Below are 18,731 nucleotides of genomic sequence, written 5' to 3'. Positions count from 1 at the left end.
TTGTATCTTACATGTTAGCGTCTGGCTCTGCACAGTAATGAAAAAACTCATTTTTTTCCCCCCTTGATCCACATTAATTCCAGGAAAATTAACGAAAAATGCCCTTTCTCTCTTAATGCTGTGGATATTGATTTAAGAAGTCCTCCTGAATCCACCTCTTTAGTGGCATGAAAGATGTAATGACCTTACCCATGACCCACCTCATCCAATAAATTTGGTGCAAATTGTTTCAATAATTTTTTGCATAATCTTAGTGGGAGTTATTTGCACTTTCACGTAAGAGATGCAGGACATTTGCACTTAAAATCATTCAGTTTCTGAAACGTATGTTCTAATTTTCAGTGCGTTGACCTTACCTGAAGGTAACCCGCACAGATTAACCACCAAATCGATAGTTCTACGTCAAAAAATGTAATCTAGCAGAAAGGCTGGGTGATCAGCGTTTAACCTCCTCCCACAACAAATCCACTTATTGAACTGAGTAAATGAGATTTTGTAAAGCTGATAAAACTTATCATCATTCAAACAGAATTAGCTGATGATTGATTGGACGGCGTTCCTGTGCTCTGACCTCTGCTCTCCAGTCAAACGCCGGATTATCCATCATCCTGTTGTCGTTGTTTCTGCAGAGTCAGCAAATGGTCCCATCATCATCATCATCAGCATCATCAACAGTTATATATATTTTTAGGCCATCACTAACCTAAAGAAGCCTCTTTTTTTGCATAAAGCCAGAGAGCAGACGGCGACTCCGATGACGAGCAGCAGCAGTCCAATGGCGATGCCAACGTACACGGCGTCTAAAGAGAGGAGAAGGAGGAGGAGGTACATTTAAACTGCAGAGGCACTCACTGAGAGCTATGCAAGGATACAGGGGATAAATCCAGGTGAGACAGTTTAATGGAGACTGGATGGGTGTGTTTCTTTATCACCCAGCTGTGTGTCCTGTGGTTCAGGTGTCGAGGTGGAAAGAGATGGCTTCTCTCTCACGTGGCAGCGGTTTCCCGTCCATCCTGGATCACATCTGCAGTCAGAGGAGGAAAAGTGGGGGGAGGGGGGTGAAATTTATATGGACACGTATTTTCTGCAGTGTTTTATTTGGTGCAAAGTGCCCTGGTGTAAAATAATAAACTGTAAAATAAAAATGTACTCATTAAAGTCGACATCTGGTGATGTTCTTTGTTTTGTTTTGTTTTGTCACGAAAGTCCCACTTAAAAAAGCCAAACAAATCTTCATAGGAATTAAGAAGCTACACACTACAAAATGTAATAGATCATAATATCAGCATTTTCATTTAAGAGCAGAACAAAACAACTGATAACAGTGAGACAAAATAAAATACATATAAAGAAAAGAGATGGCAAATAAATCTTGAGCATATAAATTCTCTCGCACCACAACAATAACACTTTCTAACACAAGTTTTCTGCAGGACGTTCAGCAGGGAAACGCCGACTAATTACAAATAGTTTTGGAGGCGATCTGGTGAATCTGCATCTCCTGGAAAGAAAAGCGAGTTCCTTTTCTCCCAAAACGAAAACTGTGCTCCAATTCAACATCTGTTCAGTATCAGCTTGATTTTTGAGCAACATTGACCTTCTAATGGGAAACACACCGCTCACAGAAAAGCCACACTGTATCATTATGATTCAGAGGGGGGGTCAGGGTACATATTGTGTGACAGCCTGCCGTCCCTGGCCTTTTCCCCCCGGAGGATTCTGCTCGGAGCACGAGTGGAGGGACGTGACGCAAATACTGAGCCAGAGGAAGACTCTCTCACTGGGCCTTAGGGTTGTGCTACAGCAGGGCTGTTATCAATGCTGGAACAGCTACAGGAGCTCCATACCACACCGCACTGTGAATGACGGTGGTGAAGTCCTATATTACATAATGAGGAGGAGGCAGTGGTGCTGCTGCTGCTGCACTGGGGTAATGTCAGACAGGAGAATATAAATGGGAGGCTGATCCGAGGCTGAATGAGAGAAGGAGAGCAGCTGCCACGATAAACACATCTTTGCATTTTGTTAACTCAACGTGTTTTTTCCTGTTACAGAATTTGCAATAATGTCGCACTATGTAAAAAAAAATGAATTTTTTTCAACACCACAAACTTAAGATTCACTGCTTTGTGTTTGAGAGCGACCATATGGTGGTGCAGCGTAGGCTTTCACTGCATAATCTGGCTTCATCCCACAGTACAAAGACATGCAGATTGAGGACGAGGTTAATGAGACAGTCCTATAGGTGTGACTGTGAGAGTGAATGTATGCAGTTTGTCAGGTAAGTCAGTTGAGAAACAATTCTCATTTACAATGACGACCTGGGAAAGAGGCAGCACATAAACAGCAAAACAGAAAAAAAACAGGGCACATGAACAACAAGAAGATAAATGTCAACAACAACAAATATTCATAACGGTCACGTGTTGAATAAAAATGGTTAAAACCAGATGCAACAGTCGCAAATTATTGCCCTCAGTACATTTGTGGATGAGTAAGTTAATAAAGCTGCTGGAACGAAGAGCATGACTGTTGTTATGGATATTGAGTAATGAGCGAAGATAAGATGGAGCTTTACCAATTAAGGTTTTGAAAATTAACGGAAACCAATGTGTTTGTCTGCGAGAGTGAAGAAGAGAGTGGCAGTTGACCAGGGAATATAGACTGCAGTGGTGAGGAATTCGAGATTTGACTTAAGAGAGCGTAGAGTATCACAGGTCCTCCAACATGATTGGAAGGAAAGGATGAGGTGATATCCACCTGCGACATGCAAATTCACCAATAAATATTGCTGTATTTTACACATTATACATTTAAATCTTACACACTGCAGAGGTTAATACCAGAAACCAGCAGATGAATATTATATTAAACCGAGCAGCATCAAAAGTTCTACTTGAAGCCATGAGAAAGATACAACATCTGTACTTTCATCCACACTTAATTATCTGACTACACCAAATTCTACCTGTACATAATTCTAGGTTTCACTAAAAGGTCTGTAAATGGAACATCATTTGTATCAGGGTTTTGCATAATAAACAGACACACACAGAGAGAGAGAGACATAAAGCATCCAAACACCACCTCTGTAGCACAGACAGTAAACGGCTGAGCAGAGCAGCCAACTGTGACAGAAATAAAGAGAGAATTATTTGCCATGATATTATATGCTGTAAAAAGTTATTTAAATGCAAAGTGGCCTGTGACAGATACTTGAAGAGAAAATATTAGCCTTTAGAGCGGCCACTTTTCCTCTGACAGGTGAAACAGAGGATGTTTTTTCCTGACAGCATAAAGACTGCGAGGCAGCCGTCAGGCGGCGAGAACTTTCCTATTGATGTCTGAAATTCACAGAGACGTTATTATCCTGTTTGTCCACTTATTGATTATTGAAATGTTTGTATCTTGTTCCGGTGTAAAAAATCAGTTTGGTTTGAAGAATTGAACTTGAAAAACACACGACTGCAGACATCTCAGAGAGAATTCACTGGCGTATAATGATATTAACAGATACAGCGGCAAGTCCCCATTATTGCATTCATACTTTCATAATGAAAGATCTCAGTGCTGCAGACATTCCCGGGCTGCTCATGCAGACAACGAGATTCATGAGCTTCCTGAAAAATCTCCAACAGAGCTCAGTGTTCGTCTGGAAGCTTGTTTTTTTTTGAAGGGCAGACATGCGGTTCTATGCCAACCTCTCAGCATATTAATCTCATACACTGTTTCTTTTCTTTTTTTTGTGTGGAAAAGTTTAAATATTGACCCGGAGAATCCATCAGAGATTCCCTGTACTGGTGGATAAACGAAGGCAGAACCTCCCTGGTGAAGCTGTGGGGGATAAGCAGATTCCCACATGCTTCACGGAGCGTGGCTTTTCCAAGGAAAGGAACAAAACTGATGGGATTTCCATGTTTTAAGTTGCACAAAGAGAGAAAGGAAACATGATACATAAGTCTGTGAATGAATGCAGGTTTGTGTGTGTAACTCACATGCATACAGGCCCGTGTCTCTGCACATGGCATGAGCCGCGATCCAGGCAATACATCGGAGGACAATCTGCAAATCATACAAAAGAAAATGACCATTGTACAACAATAATATGTACTATATTATATATATTATACTACTATACAATATACTTTTCCCCCAGCCCCGTCATCTTCCATTTCTCCCTTTTGCCTGACAAGAAACGGAAGTGTACAAGAGTTGCTGCTTTGGCAAAACAAAAATGAATTCAGTGAATCATGTTGCCAAGGGAGACTGTGCGCACTGTTCGGTTCCGTCCATTAACTGCCGCAGATAGTATTTGTGTGTCCATTGAACCACAAAACATCTACTTCCTGCCTGTACGTCTGCTGTCATACACGTGTGCCTCTATGATTTATGTGAAATGTTCCAGTTTGTTAAGCTCTTGATAAAGTTACGTCGGGTTGGTGGTGAAAATGATTTAATGGATTTTTGGCAGCGTGCAGTAACCTGTGAGGTGTCATTTAAAGGCTAAACAGTCAGACTTGAAAATGTCCTGAGAGTCACGCTGCTTTGGAGCAGCCTTGAACGAGGCTTTGGCAACACTTCAGTCAAAAATTACCTGGGACTCACAAGAGTAGAACATATATATATATATATATATATATATATATATATATATATATATATATATATATATATATATATATATATATATATATATATATATATATAGAAAAGAACAGCTTGAAATAATTAAGAATTTATGAATGAAAAAAAAAAGCTTAATTACATGCCAGCCTGTCACCAAACTCAAAAATACACATTTAAAGGTGCCATATGTAAGAATGTGGCCAAAAAGAGTTACTACACTTAAATTCAAAATACCAAGGTCTTTTAGGTTAGGTTTTCTGACGTAACTGGCAACCCGTGGGTGCTCGGCAGCTGAGACTCTACTGAGTGCAATGATTGGTAGACGGCGGTAGATGGCGCCCCATGCCAAAACATGATTTCAAAACATAAACATGATTTGCAGCCTGCAAAATATATTTTTTAATGCAAATAGTTTGGCTGTACTGTTGTTGTTTGAGTTCAGTTTGTTATATGAACATTATTCCTGAGTCTCTGTGACAGATTAGGAGGATCTTATGGCCAGTTGCTTTAGATTTATTACATAATGCACCTTTAACTAACTATTCCTTATCTCCAAGGTCAAATAACTATACTGTATAATGGAGTATTAAAGTTTAAAAAGAAAGTGTAAAAGGTGTTACCATGGCAGCTGGACTCATCAGAGTGAAAAGGGAGACAGTCGGTGGAGTGGTCACAGCGCTTCTGAAGTGGGACACAACCAGGTGGACCTTGTTCACACGCCAGTTCTCCCAGCTCACACTGCAGCAGAGCTGGAGGACACACAAACACAAGGAGCAGAGGCTTTGAATTGATCACTATATGACACTTTGACCCTGATCTGTGAGCGAATGTGTGTATGCTTTCCTTATTTCTCAGAGTGGATAATGTAATAGGTATTAACAAGCTCACAGATAAAGGATTTTAGGCAAACATTTTCTCAGTAGAACGATTGAAATTTAGGGTAAGAATGGTGGTGGTCATATAGTCATGCTAAAAATGCTTATTTCTAAACAGATCTAAGGGTTTCAGGATCAGGGGAAAGAGATGGGTAAAGTTAGTACTCAATAATACTTTATTATATATATTTATATACTCGCAACAAAAGAAAAGAGAAGGTTTAATATGATCCCATTAAATAAATCAATAATAACTCGGCTAAAAGTTTTAACTCAATGACCATGAACATGAACATGAACATGTTTGAAGGACTTCATCTGAATCTGACAAAAAACCTTCAGGCTTTAGGAAACAATTGACTAATTCTTATAGCAGAGTAACATATGCCAGTAAACAGAACAACCAACAACAATAAATGAGCGTCTTCACTGAACAAAATAGCTGCTTTTAGCAAAACAGCTCTCGTCACCAGTGATGAAGAGCGCCTTTGACAACGCAGCTGCTCCGCACGCGCAGTGCATTACGTCCTCATTAAAAGCATATTATAAAGGAGCCATAAGCACAGAAACCGTCATACTGTTATAATTTCATGCAAATAATAGGCTAATGGGAGACGGGCGTTATGAATAATGCGCGTGAAGCTTTATATATAACAGGTTGTACAATATAATCAGCAGTGAAAGTAGCAGCTGTGTGAACGGTGATGAGTTCACAAAACAAACTAGAATTTAATGGAGAAGTGACTGCGTGGAGGAAAAGTGATCGATTGCATGTAAGGGCTGCAGTTCTATAGAATGAAATGAAGGAAACAATCATAATAAGATACGTATGGCACTTTTAATATTATAAAAAGTGCCATTAGTATCTTATTCTGCCTCTGTTTGGTCTTCCTGTACAGAAACAATTTAACGTTATTTGTATGCTGCGTCCATCTGAGTGTGGACTTTGTCGAGCAGAACCAAACCTGCCTGAGGGAGCGTTTGTGTGTGTATACAGCAGCAGTGCAAGGTCGGGCGAGGACAACAAGGTTTTTATCCAGTCAAACTGGTGAAAGAGGGTTTTTCTTTTTGAGCAGTAGAATTCACTTCTGAAACCGTCTTGCTTTAGCAGCGTAAAATTGATGTTTCCTCTATCTGTCCTGAGATAAAACAAATAACTTCCTTCGTGCAGAGAAGCACAGAGAGAGTTGTGTGGAGATGATCGACCCAATCTATTTATTTACACACTCACGGCAGCTGTGCTCGTCCTCTCCGTCAGGGCAGTCGGGGACTCTGTCACAGCGCAGTATGGAGGGAAGGCAGAGGGAGTTGGAGCACTGATAATACCCAGCAGGACAGCTGTCTTGAGGAGGGAGAGTACCGGGCCCCAGGGTCGGACAGTGCTCTTCGTCAGACCGGTCGGCGCAGTCAGGTTCTCCGTCACACCGCCAGCTCTCTGGGATGCACTGGAAGGAGTGTGCACACTGGAAGTGGTCCACTCCACATGTGAGAGGCTGAGGAGTTACTGGACCTGGTGGGACATTGAAATCAGTTCATATGCAGCCAAAAAAAACATGTGTATGTGATGATTAAGAGCAGTATGCTAATTGAGTTCAGAGGTCAACTTTGAAAAAAGGGATGAATACACAGGGAAACAATACAGTATTATAAATGTAATTGCTCCCCCCCCACACCATATTGCCCTCTATATGGTCCCTGAACGTTGGCACAGACTCCACTGTGAATTGATGTGGACCTGCAGGGCAACAGGCTCCATTAACTCACTACACACTTCACACAGGGTCCACAGAGTTTATATGGAAGAGGAGGAAAAGAGAACGGTTGTTGGAAAGTGTGGAGAAATGAGGAAATGGGGGAAGGTGAAAAAAAAACAACATGAAAAATGAGCAGTGTGTTGCCAGGGCTGACTATGAGGAAGAAGTAAAGAATATAATCGTTTTACCTCCGACCGTACACTCCGCGGTGTACGAGACGTCATCCAGGGCGATGTCCGTCCACATGTCTCCGCCCACTTCGGCCTGGAAGGTCACTCTGAAAGGTGCGGGGTTGGACAGGATGACGTTAGCATACTTCCACTGGTTGCCGTGGTTTCCAGTGGTTGCCCACATCAACAGACTGGTACCACTGGGTCCTGAAGTGTAGACCTATAGAGTGTAAAGAGATGCAGAGGAAACAATGGGAGCTTTAGGTGAAATACACAGTACATACATAATAAAACAAAGAAATAATGTACAAAATAATTGCATAATTTATTATAAGTAAAGTAAGCACACTCATGTAATTGTTTGTTGTTTTAAATCATTACTGTTTGATGCATTCAGCTAATGTTATTATCCGATTTAGGTCATTTAATCTATAAGAAGAATAAAACAAGACAAGCTAAAACGTTTAGGTTTAGCATGACATTTTAAAGATAAAATCTTACTATGCACAGTAACTGAAGATCTGTAGAAACTATATCATTAGATTGAATTTAATGTATGTGAACCATGTCAGTATTTTTTAATCAGTACGATTAATACTACTACTAGTAGTTTTTTGCACACATCTTAAAACAGTTGCTTATTGTTATTTGTGTTGAGATCAACCCAGGCAACAAAGACTCCTAAAAAAAAGACAGATATAGTTTGACAGATTATTTCCTGAGAGAGTCGAGTGATTGACAGAGGCTTCAGCAAAACAGGACAGAAACTCCACAACAAGAAAAGACAACACTTTGATTCCTGAAAGAATGAACACAATAAAAACAAAACAAAAAAAAAGACTTTGAATTATTTATGGAAATGCGGCTCAGATTAGATCACCTTCAGTGTTCCCATCCTGTCTGAGCCGTGCATGAAGAACCAGAAGCGCAGGTGACACAGGCCGATGCTGGCAGGAAATGGATGCGTGGTCGTCACCCTGGCGACGTCGCCCTCCCTCTGAGTGGCTGAGTGTATGTAGAGAAATTTCCCTCCACCACCTTAAGAGATAAATACAGTGTATGACACAAAATAACTATAACTCACTGTCCAGTGAAAGTAAAATGCTGCTCAAGCAATCGCAGTTTTACTGCAAGAAAGAAATCCAATAATGTCTGTCTGTTGTTTCCAATATACATAATATTTTGACAGAAGAATATTTTTGTGTGTGTGTGTGTGTGTGTGTGTGTGTGTGTGTGTGTGTGTGTGTGTGTGTGTGTGTGTGTGTGTGTGTGTGTGTGTGTGTGTGTGTGTGTGTGTGTGTGTGTGTGTGTGTGTGTGTGTTGGCTGTTGTTAAAATATTGTAGCCCACAGCCAAACATTTCAAAGAGCTTCTTCAGCTCAGCCATGGCTCAAAGATGAGACGGCATCTGTGCCATGCCAGTACAAAGTTAGGGTTTTCCACGTGAGTTAAAGGGGGGATTGGAAGCAATCCGAGAGCACAGAGCAAACTCCAAACCAGAACACTGGATTCTACGTCTGACTCAAAAAAAATTAAAACCAAGATCAATAATTTCTTCAATGGCGCAGCATTCAGTGTCCTGACTCGGAACAACTCGGCAAAGTGCTGTCACACTCCTTTCCGAATATGATCTAATAAACACTGCAGCTAATAATCAAATCAAGTACATAATCCACACAGTTTAGCATTGAACGCGATGTATTTTTGCAACCAAATATACCAGAAAAAGAGTCAACAAATGATTAATGGATGATCAAATATCTTCAAGCTCTAAATCTAGTTGGACTCATGCACCTCTGCAACTTTTGCATCATCGCTTTTCTGTTTTTATAGGAAAACCAACATTGTGAAATGTTTGTTATTTTTCCCCTCAAATGCACTTAAAACATGTAATCTCACATTCTTATAGTTTATGTACAAAGCAAGATTGAGAATGATCTACAAAAGTGCATCTCATAGATGAGCGCAGTCTCAATGGTGATATATACAAGATAAATTATTCAACAGCAAAAGGAAAATAACACGAGTCCATTGTCGTAAAGCTGAGTTTGACTTGACGTGACACTGATGAGGGATGTATTATCATTAATCCTGCCTTCACGCTAATGTCACAAACTCTTATTTCCCAGTTGTCAGGTTGTAATTTCAAAAGGCGGGGTTGCACTGAGCGCTGAAAACAATGAGGATGTCAGGATGCACAGGCTGTTTTTCGGTTTGAAATATGAGAAATGTGTTTTTGGAAGACATTATTAATCTGTCACTAAGAAACAAGGCAGAGAGCAAGCACAGAACATCACTGTTGGTTTAAATGTCTGCAGCTTTGTGTCTGCTGGTTTGCTTATTCTGATGTAGAAGGTAAGAACATGTAAATCTGCCAGCTCACTTTACTGTCAAAGTTAACTGCTCGCTTTGCCGTGCAGCCGTAGACACTGGTGGGTTGTTGACAGGTGTATTTATGGTGGTTTTCTTTATGCTGCGATGGGAACATTTATACAGGACTGGGCTCAAATGCACCGGCGTAAATAATCCGCACACAAGCCACAAAAAAAACAAAGCACAGAGGAGCTCAGATCACAACACACCCGGAGGGACTGTGAGTTTATTCTCTGCTCAGGATGCCATTACTCCTACATAAATCGTAGTGTTTCTAACAGCTTTGGAAACCACTGTCATATCTGATTAGAAAGTGATTATTTAATTATTTGAGGATATGAAAAGATAAGGATTATAGAAGATTAGGCACTGACCGGGGCTGTGGTCAGTGTGAGGTCCAGCTCCTGGCGTCTCTGTCTGGTGATCTATCCTCCAGTCAAAGTCGTTATCAAGGCCCTGAAAGAGTTGGCAGGTTTCCTCCCACTGGTTTGCATCCATGTTGAAATTACAGCCACCTGGAGAGTCAACTCCAAGGTCTACACATGAGACACCACAGAGCAGGGGAAGAGTGTGATGGATGTGTGGGGGGATAAAAGAAAAAAAAAATGTAACGGTGCCAAAGACATTTATTTCCTCGCTCTGCTCACCACAATCCATCTCATCGGATTCATCAGCACAGTCTGGCTTATTGTCGCACACCAGGTGGGACTCGATGCAATCGCCACTGTGACACACAAAGTCAGTGACTGCAGGACAGATGAGTGGCACCACTGCATCTGGAATATGAACACAGAGCAACATCAGAAGGGCACGCAGATATGATTTCTGGAAATGGGCCTCTATACACCTATGTACATATTCCATTAAAAACCAGCTAGACTAGTTGTTTACTACATTAACAATGTATAGGGTGTATTTCTGATTCATTTAATGTTATATTCATTGGAAAAAAAGTGATTTTCCTTCAAAAATAAGGACATTTCTAAGTGACCCCAAACTTCTGAACGGTAGTGTACATTTTAAACTGAATCTAAGAGGAGAGAAAATGCAATTTCTTATTAAAAGACTTCTCTGCACATTGGGACCTGACACAGCAAACAAATGCGGAGAACATCCTGTCACGGAATTCACAGCCTCCTTCCTCCAGCTCTGCCTTGAAAAGACAAACCACACATAGAACTTTGTGTGTGTGTACTGTATTTCAAAGGCAGAGACATGCAATGACTGGAATGAGGAAAGAGTTGGACATCACTGCAGGAGGTCAGCAGGGTTAATACCATCTTAGGCTGAGTTGGAAACCCATTAGGCACACATTATTTGATAGCGCAGTTTTGTGTGCGAGAGCGAAATTTGGTTTTTAGACAGACGGTTTGTCTACTTGTCAGTCCCGCATACACGCGCCTCTCAGTCGCCTTTGATTTACGTCTCGGCTTGTGTGTAAGGACAGCATTTATGTCTCCGTGTCTCAGACGGAGCCTTGGCAGAGAGGAGACGTCCAGCCTTGTGCCAGGTCACGTGTAATGTGAAACATCTGTCTTATACATAAAACATCAAATGATGATTGACAGCCACTGTCATCACACAGTAAAGCTGCCATTCAATATCTCTTGCTCTCTGAATTTATACTTCACAACCTAAACTATCAGTTGGGAAGATAATTTCATGCTATAATTACATCTTACTTGTAAAGATAGATCCGAAAATGGTTTCACAAAATAGGGACAGAGGAAAACCATTATCAGTTTAATGTGTTTATTTTGTCTTAATTCATGGTCTCAGCAAGCTTCAAAGTTTATTTTCAAGACTTTAAAAAGTTAGATATGAGTTGGCACGACAGTAAATGAGTTAAGGACGGCCTCTAAAAGTGTTATTGTTTCTCAAAAATTGAGTAGATAAGTCATTGTTCTTTTTTAAATTAAAGAGGCAGTAAGGAGGACACAAGCCTCTCTGCACAAAATGACTCTAATATGCAACAGTGTGCTGAATCGCTCACTCGCTGACTGATTACTTTGACAGGAGCTGATGTTCTGGCTTAAAAACAAAACTTTCCACTCCAGTGATTCATGTTGGAACAATGAATCCGTGCTACAGTACTTGCATTTTAAACCCCCTGAATCAAAAGCCATGGAGCTGCACAGAATCCGAAGCAAAACACTGCTAATTTAGGAGCCAACAATTCACCTATTTTTCTACTGTTGATACACATGTCACCTACTTGGGTCACAGTCTATGAACTCCAGGTCATCCAGAGCAGCTCCTCCGCTCACGTCCATCGCGCGGATCCCCTCAAATATCACTTCAAAGTTCCTCAGCTTCCTTAGAGGGACCTCAGCTCGGTTCCACTTGTTCCCCTGGTGCCCCGTTTTATTCCACACTTCCAGCAAATCATTGTCTGTCTGTGGAAAAGAAATAGAGAAAAATCAACAACGTATCATCTTGCGGCGGCACAATCTCATATACTGGTTACGGCACAGCAGCTAATGTCATCTGCAGAATTGTTTCAAAGAGGCTCAGCAGATTTAAATTAACTCTAGACGGACTGCTGCTGGTTTGAAACAGTCACTTCCATTTAACAGGAGCCATTAAACTCTCTTTAGCATAACATTATAGTAATAAGTTCCACTCACTGAAGTCCTGCTATTCAGACCTTCCTTGACTTATTGTAAGGTACAATATATATCTTGTGGCAGATATGCAAATCTGAAAAGACAAAAGAGTGTGAAGTCCTCTGTTTGTCCTCTATGTCTTTTCCAATTATCTCACGGGCAGTTCGTAACTGAATAACGTGAATGCAGTAGATGCAGCATATCATAGGAACACAGTTTTGACTCAATAATGTGAGGAACAGCACAGAATATATAATAAAGGGAGAGAATATATATTGAGATTGTGAGAAACAGTGCCAGGTCAAACCGAGGAACAATAAAAAAGCAATAAACGCTGGAGTTAAAATGGAAAATCTGCTTCTGAGCAAACGCTTACAGTATATCAGGAAAAGAACAATGCAAAGGGTGAGCAAAAAGACCACATTCTAAACAACTAATAATAGTTTTATTTGTATAGCACAACAGTTTACAAAGTGCTTTTACGTACAAATCGAAATATACACAACACATATGAATTGATTGAACTGAATGTTATTCGGTGCATTGTCCACCTGCTTTACCCAAACAAACAAACACACACCATCTACAACAGGAACCAGAACTTTGGGCCGATCCCATAAACTGGGAAGCGAATTCAAAGTAATGGGTTTCTATTCTTTCACTGTAAGCAAACTGTCAGTGAGATGTTGGTCGACTGAGAGGAGTTAAAATTGATGGTGGAAACACACACACACACACACACACAATCTTGACTCTCACTTGAGGTGATTGGATGATTGTTAAAATCCACTTCAGTTTCAGGTCAATACACAAAACTGCTGCCTGTTTAAACCGCCAAGTGTTTAATTGTGGAAAGTATAGATTTTGCTCCCCGATCCTCTCGGAGTTCTAATATAAGCCTTTTTCACGGCAGACGTGTTGACAGGAGCAGATAAGGTGGAGGTGATATTCAATGCTCTATTCAATGGTCCCTATAATTAAAGTCATTATTTACTCCTGTATCAAATTGCAGTGACATTTAGACTTCCTCTTAGTTGACTAACGGCAGAGACAGTTTTTAATCTGCTCTTATAAACCAAGTTCCAAATGAAAAAAAGCTTTTAGCTCATCAAGGACATTGGAGCTGTGTGACTATTGCTGCATGGTTTGGTATGTTTGTGTCATTTAAGGGAATCTGAGTGAAGGATTTCAAAATTACACTTGAAGAGTTGAACTTGAACAATTCCCGTGTGCCTGGATGTTAGAGTTTCTCTATGGACTTTGGTGTTGAGACTGAGCAGAATTTACACAAGCTTACATGAACATAACAAGTATTTATTTCTGTCTAAGGGCTTTATTGTCCTCTTTTAAAAGATGCATTCAATTACTCTTGGCAGTGTGAAACTTTCTGGACATTGCAGGTGAACAATAGTCTGTACCGGAGGTACACATCAAAGAAAATGTCCAGATGTGTTCAAAATCAGAGGACAAAGCAATGTCACATTCTACTCTGCAGGTTGAAAAGCTTATTAACAAGCATCCTTCGCATGAGGCGTGCGCAAGCTGTTTCCTCCGCTTATGCCTGTGGAGCGCCGGCTTAAAATAATCTTGTTACTGTGAGGCTAGAGCATATTAACAGGCGAGCGTTGTATACCCCGATTTATCCAGATTTATGTCACGGAGTAAAAGCTCAATCCATAAACCCGGCCTTAAAGTGACTGACGTGTGTATGATACCAGCGAGGTGTAGCTCACTCTCCATGTTAGTTACGGCGTTTATTCGACCGGTTTGAAGGTTAATTTCCTGAACCCTCGGTCAGGGCAGTGCAGCGAGCAAATGCAAGTTTGTTCAAAGTGAAAAGTGGCAATGCATTTGCATAATTGAATTTTATTGTCCCTATAGCTGACAGTCAAAAGGGCCCAAAAAGAACAAAAGAGGTTGTAATCCCAATAAAAAGCTTATTTCATTGAAATTTTTGATTCCCAGAATGTCTCCTAACCATTCACTAAATGTTCCACGAAGATGAAATCCAATTTGTATTCATGGCTTTTTCATTTTATGGAACCACTGGCAGCTGCTTTTATTTTTTTCTGTCCACTGACCCTCAATTCATATTGCAGCCACTTTTCTCTACCAAGTTCTTTAAATAGTAGCACAACATGAACCAGCATTTTGTTTTTTTGACAGGGCTGCACTATAGCTTAAGAAATGATTCATCTCTGTCATGCTACATTTTACTTTGGCAGAACATCATCTCTTTCACAGTTGCTCGCATGATGGCAGACCACATTTCAACCCACTGCAGCATCCGTAACTATATAAACGAGTAAATGGCAGCGTGTGCGGCAGCTTATCTCAATCACTGTAACACTATGGTTATTCAAAAATACATCTGTCAGCAAGTATGGTTCAACAAACTGCCGACTCGCACAAAATGAAATATTAAATATGTATGATGTTTGCTTTATCCGACACAAAATGATTTAAACTGTTGCAAAAGGAAATACAATATGTGGAAAATGGGTTTCATACACATTATGTGTTCATAAGTTATCTCAAAAAAGTATATTAAGAGGATTTTTATTTTCACGTGTTGCTGAGAGCTACATAAAAGATTGATGCACATATCAGTGCAGTTAATAGGAAGCTGGAGGTCGTGGCTGAAGTAGCTGAATATGTACCATACAGGGTATTTATAATTAATATATTCTAATAATCCATCTTCTACTGCTTTATCCTCCAAATGAGGGTCGTGGGGGGTGCTGTGCCAGTTTCAGGTGACATAGGGCGATAGGTGGGGTCACACCATGCATAGACAAACAACCATTCACTCTCACTTTCAGACATATGGTAATCCTCATAATGTATGTTTTTGGACTGCGGGAGGAACCCAGAGAAAACCCACACACACACACAGGGAGAACATGCAAACTCCATGCATATTATAATAACACAGAATAATTATATTTCTTTAAATGCTAACTTTTCAAATGCAAATAAGTGTTTTTTCCTGTGGAGTTGCTACTCTCAATTGCTAGTTTAAGAACTTCTTCTATTGATGACGATGTTTATTTTGTAAATCATGTTCCCATTTGGAGGAAAATAACAGATACTGTAGAGTATGGCACACCAGGTGATTGACAGCTTGTACTACAACTTCAGCAGGCGCCCCAGCTGCACTGTGAGCTTCCTCTTTCAAAAACTCTTCTTGAGCGATCTCAAGGCTTTGCAGTTTGCATTTGAATGCATTCATTTTTATATTCAATGTCCAAAACCAATCCAGAATTGAGCTGGTATAGTAACTCTAATCTAATACGAAAAACATCTCTGCACTTCTTCTGCATGTTCGAGTCACAATACCTCAGCAGAAACTGCATGCAGACACATTACTGTACGTGTTGCAGCTTTGGCTTTTGAAAACCGATTTATTCAGATCACTTCTCATCAGGCTTATTCAAGGTGACTGCGCTGCAGACAGCAGTTATCAGTGTGATGAGTTTGACAGACAGGACTGTTGATCCCCTGGTGAACTTCACGGGGGGGAAATCAGTTGGCTGGTAAATATAATCCCCTCTCGCTCTCTCTTTAGCATCAATATCATAATAAATCCCTTTGTTCTTCAATCAACCTCCAAAGATGACTCACACTGTTTACATAATTATGCTTTCAGGAGGTTTAGTTGTGTTTGTATTTATGAACATCTGTTGCATTGAGCACTCATCTAAATTATAAGTGTTAATGTGTTTGTACATTTCAGGTCATGCATGCACTCGCATAACTTAGGCGTAATATGGGATTATAGGGACATGAGGCTCTGACACTTCTCCACAAAAACACAGACAGAACACTTAAAATCAAACAGGATGACCTCTGAACTCCCACATGTCCATGTAAATTTAAAAAAGGCCACATTTTTACATTTACCATCCATGTGTGAATGTGTGAAATGGTCCACAAACATTCATCATCTCCTCCTTACAGAGTCACATAATCAATCAAACAGCCAGCTGGGCTGGGGCGGGAAAATGCTGCAGGATTGATGTTCAGCCAACACCAGACTTTAATGTGCAATCAATAGAATCGTAGGTTGGTGGAGTATTTGTGCAATATTTAAATCCCTAACAACACCGATAAATACATCATGCACAGGTGTCAGACTAATATATAGATGAGAATAATAATAATAATAAAGGAGATGCAGTAGTGGTGAAAGATCATTATGGCGACAGTCAATATGTTTTGTTTTGCATCACGATTGCAAAATAAGTCCAAACGTAAAGACAACCTACGAATAAAAGTGAGTCATGAATATAAAATTTGGCTGATAGACAAAAATAGCCTCAAGTCAATTTCTTTGTTTTTAACCAATGAAATATTTCTTACCAGAGGAAATCTACTGAAAATAAACCCTACAAAGTGAAGATATCTGTAACAGGAATAAAGGTGTTTATAGTTTTTAGACAATAACTGATTTTGTTGTGAATCACTGACAGACCTTTAATCTCCTGAACAACATGAGGTCAGGACAGAGGTTCCTGCAGCGTGCAACAGCCTCAGTGGAATGATATGCAAATATTTTACGAGGCAGGCTGCAACTTGCTGTTTAAGGGAAAAAAAACAAAGCACTTTGTAGAATTTAAATAACTTGCTGACCTGTTTTGTACACAAGGACACGCTAACAATGTGACACAGACTTTAATCCACATTCACGCCTCTGAATGATTCTGAATTAAATGAAGTTGAGAGTAAACAGAGGAGTGACAGAAGGCGGCTGATCGTTATTGGCAGAAGAGAAGCCAGCAAAAATCATAATCCCAAAAAGTCAACTGTGTATGTTTGAAACAAGATGGTTAAAAGCTGCAGTGCATGAATTTTGGTTTGTTTTTTATGTTATTATCATGCCTCCGTTTAATCTTAGTGAACAGAATAGAATAGATGAAGTGATCTGAAAACAGCCTCTGTCAAGCAAAACTACCAGACCTGAGGGAGCGTTTCTGTGCACGTACCAGCAGCGCAGGAGCGGGTGGGGGCAAAAAGTGGTTATCCTGTGAAACTGCTGAATTGTACTCACTTCTTAAAGGTACGTAAATACTGCAAATACTATATAATACTGCTATGATGAGAAAGACTGATATAGTCATGTGGAGCTGATGGGCTACATCAGGGTTCTGTGCTCTCAGCTGACAATGGTTTGATTATAACAGACATTTGTTTATAGTTAAGTTACATACTACAGTTTTAACACCTATTCTAATTGTATGCCACTGTCTTTATATGTTATTTGTACTTTATTATAGGACTTTGTTATTTCTTGTCTTGTGTAATACTTAAATGTACTAACAAGCAAGATGACGCTTTAAAATTTGGGAACTTGTGAACACTGGTCAGCCCCAGTTTGAAAACCAGTGACAATCTGCAATGCAGTGTCTGGTGAGTTTGTTCCCAGATGGTGGGGAGGAGCTGCTCTGGGCAGAAGGTTGACCATGATCCTCATCACTCACCTCCTCATCAGCATCAGCAGCAGCAGCTGCTCGATATATCAAACAGTGGCAGAGAGACTGACACCTCAAACTCTCTATTTTTTACAAGATCACTGAGAATACAAGAGAGTAACGGCAATACGACGCAACTACTGTCTACATTATTTATGTGTAACCACGGTAACCGCGCTAGATGGATGGCTGTGTGTCAAAAGACATCATCATCACCACCTCAGGTAGAGATTCATAATTCTTTATCTTCATCATTTAAACACGGTCTCTCCGTGGTTTACCTTGATCAGCAGTCGGATGGTGCCTGATGCCTTGTGGGAAATGTAGTACCAGAAAGCAAGTTTGCAGATGGCACTAGACTCCTTCCAAATGGAGCTTCGGATGTGCGCTTTATCGCCTTTGAGTCCCACTGGTGTAGCCTCCAGATAGACGAAGTGACCTGCGGAGATAAAGACACGATGTGATGGAGGGAAAGGGCAACACCGAGGGAGAAGGCGAGGGTGATAACTCTTCTCTGTGCGAGTAAGCTCCTGTAGACGGTGACAAATTAAACCGGTGTGGTGGAAGAGTCAGGGTCAGAGGTCACAGGGTAATCGCAGACATGTCTCCTTGTGACCCAGAGGGTTTGTATGTTCTCCCCCATGTGCACATGGGTTTACTCCAGGTTCTTTGGTTTCCTCTGACATTGGACAATCTAAATTGACTGTCAATGCGAGAGTAAATGGTTGTTTGTCTCTGTGTGTTGGCCCTGTGACGGACTGGCAAGTGTGTCCCCTGCTTTTCAGCTGGGATTAGCTCCAGCAGCCCTGTGGCCATCGTATGGAGGTTAAAGTGGTAGACAATGAGTGAATGAATGT

General features: G+C 40.5%; 1 protein-coding gene across 1 annotated transcript in view; it reads right to left on the bottom strand.

Annotated features, from left to right (window-relative positions):
* Positions 1-18,731, bottom strand: part of malrd1 (MAM and LDL receptor class A domain containing 1) — a gene marked incomplete at both ends in the record, with an annotated part of 40,975 nt that overhangs the window by 487 nt on the left and 21,757 nt on the right. The window contains 12 exons of the mRNA XM_083901519.1: positions 572-623; positions 704-800; positions 933-1,024; positions 3,996-4,062; positions 5,247-5,375; positions 6,733-7,011; positions 7,444-7,645; positions 8,306-8,463; positions 10,172-10,333; positions 10,445-10,573; positions 12,013-12,193; positions 18,156-18,313. Coding sequence (XP_083757645.1) covers positions 572-623; positions 704-800; positions 933-1,024; positions 3,996-4,062; positions 5,247-5,375; positions 6,733-7,011; positions 7,444-7,645; positions 8,306-8,463; positions 10,172-10,333; positions 10,445-10,573; positions 12,013-12,193; positions 18,156-18,313 — 1,706 coding nt within the window. The remainder of the gene's footprint in view (positions 1-571; positions 624-703; positions 801-932; positions 1,025-3,995; positions 4,063-5,246; positions 5,376-6,732; positions 7,012-7,443; positions 7,646-8,305; positions 8,464-10,171; positions 10,334-10,444; positions 10,574-12,012; positions 12,194-18,155; positions 18,314-18,731) is intronic.

The sequence above is a fragment of the Microchirus variegatus genome (assembly GCF_963457635.1).
Source record: "Microchirus variegatus genome assembly, chromosome: 15".
NCBI lineage: Eukaryota > Metazoa > Chordata > Actinopteri > Pleuronectiformes > Soleidae > Microchirus > Microchirus variegatus.
This window is presented reverse-complemented; position numbering and strand designations above follow the sequence as displayed.